General features: G+C 47.2%; 6 protein-coding genes across 6 annotated transcripts, besides 6 other annotated features; 4 read left to right on the top strand and 2 right to left on the bottom strand.

Moving 5' to 3' along the window:
* Positions 1-517: 517 nt before the first annotated feature.
* On the top strand, positions 518-1,306 carry EKO05_0000098 (uncharacterized protein; the record flags this gene model as incomplete). Its single annotated transcript, XM_038944615.1, has 1 exon — positions 518-1,306. One exon carries the CDS (start codon positions 518-520, stop codon positions 1,304-1,306), a length of 789 nt encoding a protein of 262 aa, XP_038802632.1.
* A 706-nt stretch (positions 1,307-2,012) lies between these two features.
* Positions 2,013-3,736, bottom strand: EKO05_0000097 (uncharacterized protein; the record flags this gene model as incomplete). Its single annotated transcript, XM_059635378.1, has 5 exons — positions 2,013-2,198; positions 2,250-2,384; positions 2,441-3,046; positions 3,095-3,450; positions 3,508-3,736. 5 exons carry the CDS (start codon positions 3,734-3,736, stop codon positions 2,013-2,015), a joined length of 1,512 nt encoding a protein of 503 aa, XP_059491361.1.
* Positions 3,737-4,167: 431 nt separating this feature from the next.
* Positions 4,168-4,207: a tandem repeat.
* Positions 4,208-4,229: 22 nt separating this feature from the next.
* Positions 4,230-4,239: an inverted repeat.
* Positions 4,230-4,337: a mobile genetic element.
* Positions 4,328-4,337: an inverted repeat.
* Positions 4,338-4,595: 258 nt separating this feature from the next.
* Positions 4,596-4,851: a dispersed repeat.
* A 332-nt stretch (positions 4,852-5,183) lies between these two features.
* Positions 5,184-5,322: a dispersed repeat.
* Positions 5,323-5,596: 274 nt separating this feature from the next.
* Positions 5,597-7,273, bottom strand: EKO05_0000096 (Salicylate 1-monooxygenase; the record flags this gene model as incomplete). The annotated part of the gene is made up of 8 exons (XM_059635377.1): positions 5,597-5,671; positions 5,736-5,787; positions 5,836-5,936; positions 5,990-6,228; positions 6,287-6,342; positions 6,388-6,694; positions 6,744-7,101; positions 7,151-7,273. The coding sequence occupies 8 exons, from the start codon at positions 7,271-7,273 to the stop codon at positions 5,597-5,599; spliced, it is 1,311 nt and encodes a 436-aa protein (XP_059491360.1).
* A 193-nt stretch (positions 7,274-7,466) lies between these two features.
* On the top strand, positions 7,467-8,531 carry EKO05_0000095 (uncharacterized protein; the record flags this gene model as incomplete). The annotated part of the gene is made up of 3 exons (XM_038936924.1): positions 7,467-8,107; positions 8,161-8,209; positions 8,262-8,531. 3 exons carry the CDS (start codon positions 7,467-7,469, stop codon positions 8,529-8,531), a joined length of 960 nt encoding a protein of 319 aa, XP_038802629.1.
* Positions 8,532-9,757: 1,226 nt separating this feature from the next.
* On the top strand, positions 9,758-10,753 carry EKO05_0000094 (uncharacterized protein; the record flags this gene model as incomplete). Its single annotated transcript, XM_038944614.1, has 1 exon — positions 9,758-10,753. One exon carries the CDS (start codon positions 9,758-9,760, stop codon positions 10,751-10,753), a length of 996 nt encoding a protein of 331 aa, XP_038802628.1.
* A 401-nt stretch (positions 10,754-11,154) lies between these two features.
* EKO05_0000093 (uncharacterized protein) lies at positions 11,155-12,276 on the top strand (the record flags this gene model as incomplete). The annotated part of the gene is made up of 1 exon (XM_038944613.1): positions 11,155-12,276. One exon carries the CDS (start codon positions 11,155-11,157, stop codon positions 12,274-12,276), a length of 1,122 nt encoding a protein of 373 aa, XP_038802627.1.
* Positions 12,277-13,561: the final 1,285 nt, after the last annotated feature.

Raw genomic sequence — 13,561 nt, 5'->3', positions numbered from 1 at the left:
ATGAGCACGGGCCGCGTGTCGCGTCGGGTGGGGTGAGGTGGTACGCCCCCGAGATAGAGAATACTCCGGCTTGATCCCAGTTTCCAAATATTCTGCGGACGATTCTCGGAGCGGTCTATGAGTGAAAACTGGGTGGCTCTTTGTCCACCAAGGCGTGTTTCGCTGAAGCGGGGTAGGGTGGCGCCACTGTGGAGGTGGCAATGCGCGGCAGCTTGAGGGAAAAGCGCCACTGAGGGAGCAGATCACGAAAATAACCACAGCACTGTCAAAGAGAGATGTTCGTGTGAGCACGGTCACATATGCTGTTCAAAACTGTCCTGTGGATCACCGGTAGCTAATCGCATAGAAGTTGAAATTCGTAGTGCATGGTCCGCTTTGATAAAGGCTATCTCAGTAACCACTCGAAATCTCATCAACAACAGGACTCAGTTTCACTCATCTGTAGGTTTTAGTTGGAAAGATTTTGTTTTATACAAACTGATTGTAACATAGAGAATTGCCCCCTCTTCTTCACGACATGACCACACCCAGCAAAAGCCTGACAGGCAAGGTTGCAGTAGTCAGTGGATCCTCAGCTGGATTGGGAGCAGCCATTGTTCATGAACTGGCTCAGCGCGGAGCATCTGTTGCTATCAACTACCCTTATCCAAGCGAGAAGACAAATGCCGAAAATGTCGCCAAACGACTTGGCCGGGATACCAAAGCCATCATAGTCGAGGCAGATATGTCAACCATGGAGGGGCCACGTATCTTAGCCGATAAAACAGCAGAAGCGTTCGGGAAAATCGACATACTGATAAACTGTGCTGGTATTAATCGACCGATGAGCTTAGATCATCCTGACGAGGCGAGCATCGAAGCATCCTGGCACGAGGTTGTGCATACGAATGGGAGAGGAACCTTTTTATTGACGAGGGCTGCTCTAAAACACCTTTCTTATGGCGAGTCCCGTATCATCAATATTGGAAGCGGTGTGTCGAGAGCGCCAGGATCCGATAGCAGCATTTACGCCGGTTCAAAAGGTATGACGGAAAGTTATACTCAATGCTGGGCTGTAGAACTACCCAGGAAATATGGATGCACTGTAAACGGTGTCGCTCCAGGTATTGTTGGAACGGACGCCTTTTATGCTGCGCCACAGTCCTTGAGAGACTTTTTGCAGCCAATTATTGATGCAACACCGGTCGCTCCGCGCATAGCTACACCTGCTGAAGTCGCGTGGACGGTGGCAATGCTTTGCGAGAAGGAGGCAGCTTGGCTGAATGGTCTTTATATTCCTGTTGCTGGTGGAGCTTTGATTTTTTAGATTGAACAACGCGCATCATAACGAATGAGAAACAAGGTCATGTCACGTCCGATAGTCCTGCTTCTGCTCTGAAATCGATACGTTCAAACTGTCAAACATACGACTGGGCAGTTTGAAGTCTATCATCTACTCTGCCAGGATGTAATAAATTGTATGTCACCCACTTACATGTCCGGCAATGACAGGTTGCCACCTGGGCAGTAAATTGGGAGGCCACCGCTCTACACTGTTGCTAGTTTCCTGATCTGTCTAGACCTGATTTGCTTGAAAGTTCATAACGCAGCTTGTTCATAAGCAAGCATAGGGCTATACTTGTAGCATAATGCTACATGCCTGAGGGTTGGTAGCATGAATGAAGATTTCAAACCAACTCAACCTTCCGTGGCTTTTGCTTGAGGGTCAGACACCTCATCACCACTATAGTACCAAGATCTGAGACATGAATTGCTTGGGTTTCACAGGAGCAAGATTGCAGGCTTTGGGTTTGTGGAGATAACCAAGTAGCTCTCTTTTCTGCCCTGTCATTGCTGAAAGCTATGGAAGAGAGTATTTCTACTTGTACATGGCTTGGTAAGGAGAAAAATGACATGAGCTGCGAACGGTTTACGCATACTCCGCAGTATACTCGAGAATGCTAGATCTGTTCAGACACACCGTAGTGTATGTTCTTATTCTCTTCCACTTGTTGAGGGCTCTCTCGAGTTCTTTAGGATATTGCCCTAACCTTGACCTGCACATTGTATTTCAGGTATACAAACCAGGCGCAATACGTTTCAGGAGGACTGGAATTGTCGAAAACAAAATCGAATTTGCGAACAATCTGAGGCAGAAGCTTTGTCATCTCCAAGAGGCTTATGTTCTTCCCGATACATGCTCGTGATCCTGCACCGAACTAGAAATTGAGTCAGCAGTAGACGTTTCCGTTTGAACCGTTTAAACTCACTGCGAACATCATGGTTTCACGTAAATCATTGGTTCCCTTAGGTTCCAGCCATCTCTCAGGCTTGTAACTCGCAGCATCATCGCCATAGATGTCCTTGCTGTAGTGCAGCACCCATGCATTTGCTCCAACGTCGGTCTACATCAAGCTTGTCAGTACAAAACAAGTCCTTAAAACTTTTGGGTTCGACGTACCCCTTCTGGGAAAAAGGTTCCAGCTAGTGTTGCACCTCCTTCAGGAACTTTGCGAGGGAGTATAGTTCCAACAGCTGGATGGAGACGGAGACTCTCTTTGATAACCGCTTGTAGATACGGCATCGATTGAGCTTCCTGGAAGGTTATTGGATCCGATATGAGTCCTTGCTGCGCCATTTTATCGATCTCCTCTCTAAGCTTGGCTAATACATCGGCATTGTTGTAAAGGTAGTAGATGATCGAGCTAAGGCCGATTGCAGTGGTATCTGAACCGGCCCCGATGTTACTGCCACAAGCGTCCAGGATATTAGACATACTCACCTTGCCCTCTTTCTGTAAGTAGATGAGCTTTCCAAGGAAACTATCAGATCCGACCGTTACTGTGTCCTTTGTATTCGATGCACGGTACTTGTTGATCTGGCGAAACGTAAAATCGAGGAACATCGCGGCTCCTTTGTTTCCAATCAAACTCTGAAGGCGCATGACCCATGGATGCACGTCAGGGATGATTCCAGCATGAGCCAGGTAATTGTTGGCCATATGTACACCGCTGATCATTCCGGTAACATCCCCTTCGTTTTCCATCATTCGAAACGACTCATTGAACTGATCTGGTAAGTCTTGTAGATAAGCAGCGTGAATATCGGAACCTACCGTAATATCACCAATCACATCAAATGCATACCACTGCAAAAAGTCGGGCAGAGAAAGCTCGCGGTCTTCAATCGCATACTTCTTGAGTTTGTCCATGCAGATTTTGTTCATCCGGTCGACCGCGCCCTCGTAAGAAACGATCGTGGACATGCTGTACAAATTGGCAATTTTCCTGCGCCGCATTTTATGGAAAGCTGGATCTCTTATTGCGAAGATGTTTTGATCGTCTGGGTTGGGCGCCAGTAATGGATGGTAATACTCTGTCTTGGTGAATTTGGAACCCAGCTCGTATATAATCTTCACATCACTGGGATCGCTGAAGCTATAGCGATTTGGACCAATGCGTAACACAGCTCCTGTGACATTCTGTTTAGCCGGACTTCGTCAAGCGGCAAGCTGAAGGGCTTACGTACCAAATTTGTCGTGTAACTGCATGTATTCGACATGGGATTTCCCGCGTAAGAGGGCAAAATATTCGTACCATCGCGTGAATCTGGCCAGAAACGGTCCAGGAACATTCCTTGTAGAAGAAATCGTAAGACCGTGGAGGAAGGGAATAATCCAGTATGAGGTCAAACAAATACCGAGGAATGCAGCTCCTTGACCGAAGCCCAGAAGTCCTGATGGGAGAAGATGAAGCATGATGTGTGTTGGTGAGTTGTGCCTCTATTTGCAGATAAGATAATTGTCTTGCATATGATAGCAGACATGCCGGGAATTATACAAGAGTTTCTGGGGTAGCCACCGAGGCTTGCAGTGTGCCACCTTGAGGGCGGATCTTGGCACCCCAGCCTCTTGTAGGTCCCCATCCAAAGAACAATGGCAGAGAGGCCCGAACGCTCTCAAAACAAACCAAAATCTCCCTTACTACGTTCGTGACAAATGGCCTGCTACAAGTGGTGTAAGCTTCCAAGCGCATTACAGAATTGTCACAAATGACACCATATACAAACTTTGAGGATGTGCTTGACTACCATACCCTGAGGAGATTGGCCGGTGTCCAGAGCCAAGCACAAATTACCTATTCCAGATCAATTTGGGGTAAATGCGGGGTAAATGCGGGGCCACCCCTGCCTCATTCCTGCTCTATCCCTACCTCATCCTCTTCCTCATGGATGGGGGAAATAGTAAAATAGTAATTACTATATAGTAAAAATAAATGGTAAAGTAACACTTTAGAAATAGTAATTATTATTTAGTAATTACTATTTCTTGGCAAAATAGTGATTACTTAGTGATTACTTAGTAAAATAAAGAAAGTTATATTCTTATATAGAGATTAAAAGGTTTATTAATATACTATAGCTACTATTTCTAATAAATAAAGAAAAGTTAATAATTCCTTCTTATAAAAATAGTAATTACTTAGTAAACCTCCATCCATGCTCTTCCTCACCCTCTGCACGCCCTCCACTACATAGCAGAATTATCTATGCGTGGGTAAATTATGGCTCAATTGCGTGAATCTAGTATAGTTAAGGCTGTAGTGTAGGTAGTCAGAGTGTCAGGACTTCTGCTAAGGTAAGATGGTAACCTACTAGTATGTGTTACAACCTACTAGCAGATTCTATCAACCCTAGTAGAACCTTCCTTCACTTGCCTTCACTTTCACTTGCAGAGAGCACAGGCCTTACTACTATAAGTAGGTCTCTCTCTCCGCCCTCCTGTAGCTCGCGGTCTGCTATTTTGTTCACTCTACTTTCGAATCTATCAGTTCACCAGATCGCTACTTTTATGCTTGTGAAGTCTGCCTTACACAGAGGTTGAAAGGGTACCTGTTAAGTGCCAAGAGTGAAGGAGTATTCTCTAGGTGGCTAGCACACTATAATTACATCTTATAAGCAGATAGAAGCAGAAAAATCCAGTCTTAAGCTGTACTGAACATGTTCGGTGTCTAGAGCACCAAAAAATGCCTGTCTAGTATCCTGGAAACCACAGGGATAGGCAATCGCTTGATTTGATGATGACTAATTTGGGTGGCTACTTACATGCATACAATTGCGAAAAAGGATGCAAGTCCGGATATAAAGCGCATGGCGATAGGTCTAAAGTAGCATACGTATTTAGGTTTCTGTCAGGCTCTGGCAATGACTCTCAGTCATCGGCATGTGGCAGTGTCCACCTCTGACCTGGTATGGCAATAAGTACTGTTCTGGCCATGTGCTTACCATCTAAGTGAGCATTGATACTTTTTTTCATACTTGGCACGGGGGGCAGAGCCGTGTCCTGACAGTTTCTAGGTAGGTATGAATGTGCGACACTGATATCGTGCTGTTGTATTTGCATGCTGAGACACACAAGAGCACGTAAATTGACAGATCTCATCAGTCAATGCATGCTTTGCTTTCTGATTCATTTATTGTGTTTTCGCAAAGTGTCTACGATATTACGATGTCTTTGCTAAAACTATACGGCAATATGGCTGAATCTTCGTGCCCCATCCTTCGTACACATTCGAAGCTGTTTGAGTACTTTGCTGCAAGAAACAAACAGAAAGTCTATCTATACCTTGGAGTGCTTTCGCGTAGCTCTATCATTGTGATTGTGGCTAGTAGCAGCGATTTTCAACTTGTCAAGCTATCGTAGGTTAGCAATGCCATTCTCTACCGCATCGTGAATCAAGCATGCAGGTGAGGTTTACTTCTTCATACACATCATATCCATACACGATACTCTGCTGTGTGGGATCTAGCCTTGGATGAATTAGCCGACTGTTTTTTATTCTTCACAATGATCCTCACCAATAAAATGGGTAACCGGGCAAGGGCTCCTCTAGCTGTTGATTCAGTAAATCGTCCCTTGCTCGTTGTTCAGGCCCGTCAGGCAGGTGATTGATGTGCCTCTTCTCTCTATTAGTGGACGGACGGCACATCGTAACGGACAAAAGCTGAATACCTGGATCATACTCCGTTTCTGAAGTGCAGAGCTGCGGGGCTTCCTCAACTGTTCATACAGTTTAAGAATCTCAGGCAGGTCTTGACGATGATCGGCCCTTGACAACAATACACCCAGCGCTGCCCCATCTTCCAATGATGAACCAGCACCTTGGGCAAGGTATGGCAACATTGGATGACAAGCATCGCCGAGGAATGCTATAGTCGCTTCTGCGTTGGACCAATGCTGCAATTCGTCGACTAAGGTTCACAGTATCAGTAAACAAAACGCTTTGTTGTTGGGTTTCCAGAGTCTCACGGTGCATTAGTTTCCACTTTTCAACTTTAGGAACCATGGTGAGTAAGGATTTGAGCCTGGCCATGTTAGTAATCTAGATATCTGAAGTTGGCATGTCATACCGTGGATCCCAGTCTTGGAAGATTTCAAGCATTTCGTCGAGGCCGCCTGCTGCCCTGGCCACACCTTCTGGAAGGGTATCGGGAACCAGGAGTACAATGTTGATTAGCGAGCCCCCCTTCAGTGGATAGCAGATGGCATGACAATCCGGCCCAGCCCATAACACGACTCTTGGTGTCTCAAAGTAACGACGCAGTTCGTCATTTTCAATTTCCTCTACACGGAGGATGACGCGGTATGCGAGGTCTCCAGTGGGAATAGGAGGCGAAGGGCACCCTAAAAAGGCACTGCGACACTGCGACCAGAGGCATGTTTAAATCAGCGCAAAGTCCATCTACGACCATGGATACTAGCTTACCATCAGCTGCAATAATTATATCACCCTCGACGCAGTCTCCGTTTGAAAGCGTAACAGAAGGAGTCTCCAACTCGGTTGATTTAACCAGTGCGCCAAATCTGAACTCCACCCCAAGCTCTCTTGCACGTTCGTACATTCCGATCTGGAGATCTGCTCGATGCATATCCCAGAATGGACTTTTATATTTTGCCAGCATTTCTTCGCCGAAGTTGTCTCGTTTTCCAATCAGAGCACCATCGCTGTAGCGGTGTATGGTGAATTCTTGTGGACTCGAAGCCAGCTTCTCCAGGCTACGCATAAGGCCCCATCTTTTCAGCAATCTAGTAGCATTCGGGGTGACCTGAAGACCCGCTCCAACCTGGGAAATGAATCAGCATCTATTTTTGCGCCCTATTGGGTAAAATTACCTCCGCTAATGCTGGTGCAGACTCTATAACCTGCACCCGGTGGTCAGGCTTTTCCTGCTTCACGGAAATTGCGGCGGCCAAGCCACCCAGCCCTGCGCCAACAATTATAATGTTTAAGGGCATTTTATCAAGTTCAAAACGTAGGTTGTATAGACCCCAGGAAGACAGCTAAGAGCTTGTTATACGTACTTGCTTAGTCATCGCATGATGAGCCACCGTGAAAGAGATGGGGCAAGGGCTGCAGCATAGGGATTGTTGTCAGCCCCACCCACACTAAGCCCGTTTAGTACACCAGGAATAATGGCGAGCGTTTATCATGTGGAATGCTACGTACGCTGAGTCGCATCAATACTACACCTTGCCTGAGCTTGTTCCCATTGTTCTCAAGGTCTTGTCCCTCCAGCATACTTCAAAGGTTTCTCTCGCAAAAGAGTCGACAAACTCCTCTGCGGCGTTCGACGGGAAGTCCACTATACCTATCTGGCTGGACGGTAAAGAGGTTGTCACAGCTGACACTTTTGACGTTTACTCTCCACTTAACCAATCGAAGTTATACTCATGTTCTTCCGCAAACGAGGACGATGTCTCTCTTGAAATACAGTCGGCGCAGAAGGCCTTTTTGACATGGTCGCAAACTAAGCCGCATATCAGAAGAGACATATTCCTGAGAGCTGCCGATGAGTACAAGAGAAGGAAGGACGAATTGCGGAATTACAGCCTTACCGAGACAAGAGCATCAGACGCCATGTTCAACGTTGAACATGAAGCAGCGTATCAAGCGTGTAAAGATGTAGCAGGTCTGATCCAGATTGCTAGCACAGGCAAAATGCCCATAGTTTCGGCTGAGGGAGGCAGTAGTGCAGTCTTGAACGAGCCATTCGGCGTCGTTCTAGGCATAGCACCATGGAACACACCAAATATACTGGGCATCCGCGCCTGTTTGCAGCCACTTGCAATGTAAATTCATGTCCTGTTTAAAGTCTTCTGTCCATGGATCTAACACAAAACAGGGGCAACACACTCATCCTAAAAGGACCCGAAGCTGCACCGGCGACCTATGTAAGCTCACGCGTTGTTCAACTCTGGAGGAAAGCTAACAGGAATCTGCAAGTGGGGTATTGCCTCACTACTTCATGCTGCTGGCTTGCCTGCCGGCTGTCTGAATACGCTTTATCATCGTACGCAAGATGCTTCCAAAATCACCAATGCTCTGATCTCAAACCCAATGATTAAGAAGATCAACTTCACAGGATTAACAGCTGTTGGCTCAATCATCGCTTCACTTGCGGGAAAGCATCTCAAACCATTGGTTCTGGAACTCGGCGGCAAAGCATCGGCAATTATTTGTGAAGATGCAGACCTTGGTCTTGCTGCAGTTTAATGCTGTCTCGGCGCATTTCTGCATGCAGGCCAGGTGTGTATGGTCACGGAGCGTAGCTTAGTGCACGCTTCCGTCATCGACGATTTTCGTGTAGCTTTGCGAGCTGCTGTGAACAGAATCTTCGGTGAGAGCAACATACCGCAACTGTTCAACCAGGCCGCTGTTGAGAAATATCGCAAGCTTGTTGATGATGCATTGTCGAAGGGCGCGCGACTAGTGCTTGGGGACAACAATGGGGAAGTACTCTCGAAAACAAAAATGCGTCCTGTGGTTGTCGAAAATGTCCAGCGCGGGATGGAAGTGTTTTTGACGGAATTGTTTGGTCCTACAGCAGCGCTTTACTCGGTGGATTCTGACGATGCGGCAATCGAGCTTTCGAACGACACAGGGTATGGGCTGACTAGTGCAGTGTTCACTCGAGATCTTCGCAGGGCGTTCAAGATAGCCAAGCGTATCGAAGCTGGAGCTGTCCACATCAATGCCATGACGATTCATGACCAAAAACAGCTTTGCCACACGGAGGCTTCAAGAGTAGCGGTTTCGGTCGTTTCAACGGATTGCCAGGGCTGCAAGAGTGGGCCAGGACCAAGACAATCACATGGCAAGATTAGAGGCCTATGTGTTCGATAGTCCGACAGTAGTGCAGCAATATACTTTTGTTTCCATGGCATCATACTCAAATTTTGATGGTCGTCGGTCGGCCTGTTTGCGCATGTCCTCTTTCTAGGTATGATGGTGCAAGGGAGTATCTAGGTACCTAGGTAATCTACGTAGGTATTTGGCGGATTCCTGCAAAATCACCATGGTACCTAAGCGCACCAGCATTCAGATGCATCTCAGGTCTGCCAGAAAGTTTTCATATCATGTTCACATGATGGTGGACATACGTCAGTGGCGATTAATCTGATCTGGTGTATTGAGGTGGCATACTAGTCGATAGGTGTGTACCCACCCATGCCTTATTCGCGCCGGTGGGGCGGAGTGGGTAACTTTAGCCAACCATATCGTCTGCTAGTGTAAACTGCTTCAGAAGGTACTTTGTTGTGGCTCCAGAGAAGAGTGTGGGGACTCGGCCGCACAAATGATGACATGCGAAGTGTAGTGAAGAGAACCTTGTGCCATCATGTAACAAGCACAAATCGTAAGAGCCTCATTCTCTGACTGCTCGCTACAATTGAACACTGCCTGCTCGAACAAATCTGCCATCTGCTACCCGACCATCCACAATGGGTTCGAAAAACCCAGCGACCAGTGTGCCCCAGCCATCACTCAAGGATCTGAACACAGACAATATCACGGCGAATGTCAATCTGGTGAATTCATCAAATCCTTCCCCACGATTCAGGTTCCTTTTGGAACGCCTTGTTGTTCACCTTCACGATTTCGCCCGCGAAACACGCTTATCACAAGACGAATGGCTCAAAGCGATACAGTTCCTTACAGCCACTGGACAAATATGCTCTGATGTGCGGCAAGAATTCGTCTTATTGAGCGACATCCTCGGACTAAGCCTGCTGGTAGACAGTATCGACCATCCCAAACCAGCAGGTTCGACTGAAGGAACGGTACTGGGACCTTTCCACACACACGATGCCGAGCATATGGAGCACGGTGATAATATGTCGCATGACCAAAACGGCGAGCCTCTGCTGGTGGTGTGTACAGTGAAGGACAAGGAGGGCAATCCAATCTCTGATGTCAAGATTGACATATGGGAGACAGATTCGAGTGGCATGTACGATGTGCAGCATGCGGGACGAGATCGCCCAGATGGTCGGTGCATCATTACAAGTGACCAGGATGGAGAATTTTGGTTCAAAGGCATTGTTCCCGTCCCCTATCCCATTCCACACGACGGGCCGGTGGGAAAGTTACTTGATGTACTGAAGAGGCACCCGATGAGGCCAAGCCACATGCACTTCATGTTCGAGAAGCCAGGGTGGGACAAGCTCATCACCGCTTTGTATCTCAGGGGCGATCCTTACGAAACATCGGATGCGGTCTTTGGTGTTAAAGAATCTCTCGTGGTTGATCTGGGAGAGGTAGATGAGACTACTGCACAGCACTATTCGGGGACCCACAAAGGCATGAAGATGCTGACGTATCATTTTGTGCTTGTCACTGAAGAAGAGGCTGCACAACTTCGATTGGAAAAGACTCGCGAAGCGACTCATAAGTTGAACCCAACGGCTGAAGTAGAAAACGGATTCATTGGTTTTTGAAGCCTTTTAGGATATTACAAACAGCTTGTCTGGAAAACCATTCTTTCTGATGCTCATGCAAGTATGAGAGATGTTTATCTACTTTGCTCTCAAAAGTTTCGATTTTCAGTGAAAAACTTTTATGCTATGCTGACATTTCCATCACGTCTCCACAGTGAATTCAAGAGTTAGAAAAAAGGACTGCCCACTAAATTGTGATTTTCAGGATGATGCAATTATCTACCATATGAGGTGCAGCCCTAGTGACTAACGTACATTTTCTTGATCGTCTCTCGGGTCAAACTCTGCCTGGGTGGGATTCCTGCGGACCCCACCCTTGCGCCAAGGCAGTGTGGTAGTAGCCGCCAGCTTACGAAGCTACCCAGGTACCTAGGTATATAAGACATCAGTCGCGTCCGTACATGGATAAGCTGGATATCTCACACTCAAATCTCGCTTGGACACCAGACATGTTTTCTTTTATTTATAATTCGAATCCAGGCCGTGTCGTCTTCAAACCTGGCGCTCTTTCGGATATCTCAGCGGAACTTGACCGCCTGGGTTGCAAAGCCGCACTCATTCTATCTACACCTCAACAAGTGAATGCAGCCGAACAAGTTACGACTCTCCTAGGTTCGTCCGCTGTCGGTATCTTCTCAAATGCTACAATGCACACGCCCATCGCGATCACGCTCCAAGCTCTCGCGCAAGCCGAAGACAAGCACGCTGACTGCGTCATTTCTGTTGGTGGAGGAAGTACCACAGGCTTAGGGAAAGCTATTAGTGTCCGCACTGGTCTTCCACACATCAGTGTCCCAACGACGTACGCAGGCAGCGAAATGACACCCGTCCTTGGCGAAACAGTCGACGGCGTGAAAACCACGCGAACCGATCCGAAAATTCTCCCAAATACCGTCATATATGATGTGAACCTCACACTTAGCTTGCCGCAGAATTTGAGCGCAACCAGCGGCATTAATGCTATCGCGCATGCAGTAGAAGCGCTGTACGCACCCGACACCAATCCAGTTATTCGCCTACTAGCTAAAGAAGGCATCCATGCGTTAGCAAAATCTTTACCTGTCATTGTCGCTGATGGTGCCAATCTATCCGCCCGAAGCACAGCACTCTACGGCGCATGGTTGTGCGGCCAGTGCCTGGGAAGCACAACCATGTCTCTACATCACAAGCTCTGTCATGTCCTCGGTGGATTATTCAATCTTCCACATGCAGAGACGCATACTATCATGCTGCCTCACACTGTAGCATATAATGCCCCAGCTATTCCAGAAGCCAGCAGGGATATGATTGATGTACTGCCAGGTGCGGATGGAGACTGTGTTCGGGGACTTAATAAGCTTATTGATGGACTTGGTATGGGCAAGGCTTTGAGGGACTATGGTATGAAGGAGGAAGACGTTGAAAAGGCGGCAGACTATGCATTACGGAACCCGTACGCAAACCCAAGACCAATCGTGCTAGAGAAAATTCGGGAATTGATACGGAGGGCCTGGGCAGGTGAGGAAGCAAGGTCGGATCTGTAATGGAGCTTCAGCGCCCATCTATATAAGCATTGAAAAACATCTATCATATACTCCTGATAACCCGTTTTTCGATTAAAGCTGCAAACCCTTCAGGAGCAGAGCGACTCCGTGTTCTGTGACAGTGTGCTACTCCATAGACTGTTCTTGCAGGCAGTATAACTATTGTGTATATAATGCACGGCGATATGTATGCACTCTCCACAGATTTGGACGAGTACAATCATAAATACGTCATAAAAATTCAAGAGGTCCTGACTGGCTAACTACATCTGGTTGACAGTGAAAGTGACAGATTGGGTGACAGCATGCAGGGCAAAACGTGACAACCACAAAAACATAGCCAATCATTCATCTGCCTGTATTCATAGTTTTTGTTGATGCGTTCATAGTTTGTGTTAATGAGTTAACGTTCCAAATATGGGGGGGGGGGGGTGCGTACATATCGCCGTGCACCAGATAGATTATAAGACTAAGCGAGTGGGGCTGGCCCTATTTTGGTGGCTAGTGCAAGCGGAGGTCAGATTCGACAGTCGATCCTGTGTAAGAGAGCAAGCGACATTAATCTTTAATAATACAACGTTACGTACATTCGTCTAATCGTTGAGGTTCCCAGGAATGCGGTGCAGAATGCCTCTGGTGCCAGTGCCAGTGCCATAGCCTGCCGAGTTACCATGGACAGAACTCCTGGTCTGCACGCGAATAGCCTATCATACCCCAGCTCAAATGAGATTCATAAAACGCTGGCTATGAACCTCAAGACGGAGTGGAAAGAACAAACGTGGTTCCTTCATTTGAGGACTTCTTGACCCTGGAGACAGGTTGAGATCGCTACGAAGGTAAGTCACAACCGCACTAATCAGAAAATGTGAAAAGCACTCAGATCCTGTCGAAAATTGTACTCCCATCATAGGCGAGACAACCCGCTCTCTTTTCCTCGAACTTCCAGCAGAACTTCGCCTGTGCATCCATCGCTGCTTCTTAGACTCCCTGGCAATGCCATTCTGTATGCCTCGTGAAAAATGCTCAGATTTGCTCGTACTGCACGTCTGGGTTTTTGGTCTGAAAGATAAATTGCTACATATAAATTCTGCGAAGACGAGAGCTTTGCCAAATGAAAGAAGCCTTTCGATCTGCTGTGGTTTTGTCCTCTTATGTAATCAGGTATACGCCGAAATGGAGCATGAGCTTCTCCAGCTACACTCAAAGTTGTTCGACGAGCCTACGCGGAGCGTGCGACTTGACTCTCAAATTCTCGCCTTTGTCGAGTCTGAAAGACACAAACGAG

The sequence above is a fragment of the Ascochyta rabiei genome, chromosome 1 (assembly GCF_004011695.2).
Source record: "Ascochyta rabiei chromosome 1, complete sequence".
Lineage (NCBI taxonomy): Eukaryota > Fungi > Ascomycota > Dothideomycetes > Pleosporales > Didymellaceae > Ascochyta > Ascochyta rabiei.
Note: the sequence above shows the minus strand (reverse complement) of the source record. Positions and strands in the feature narration are given on the sequence as shown.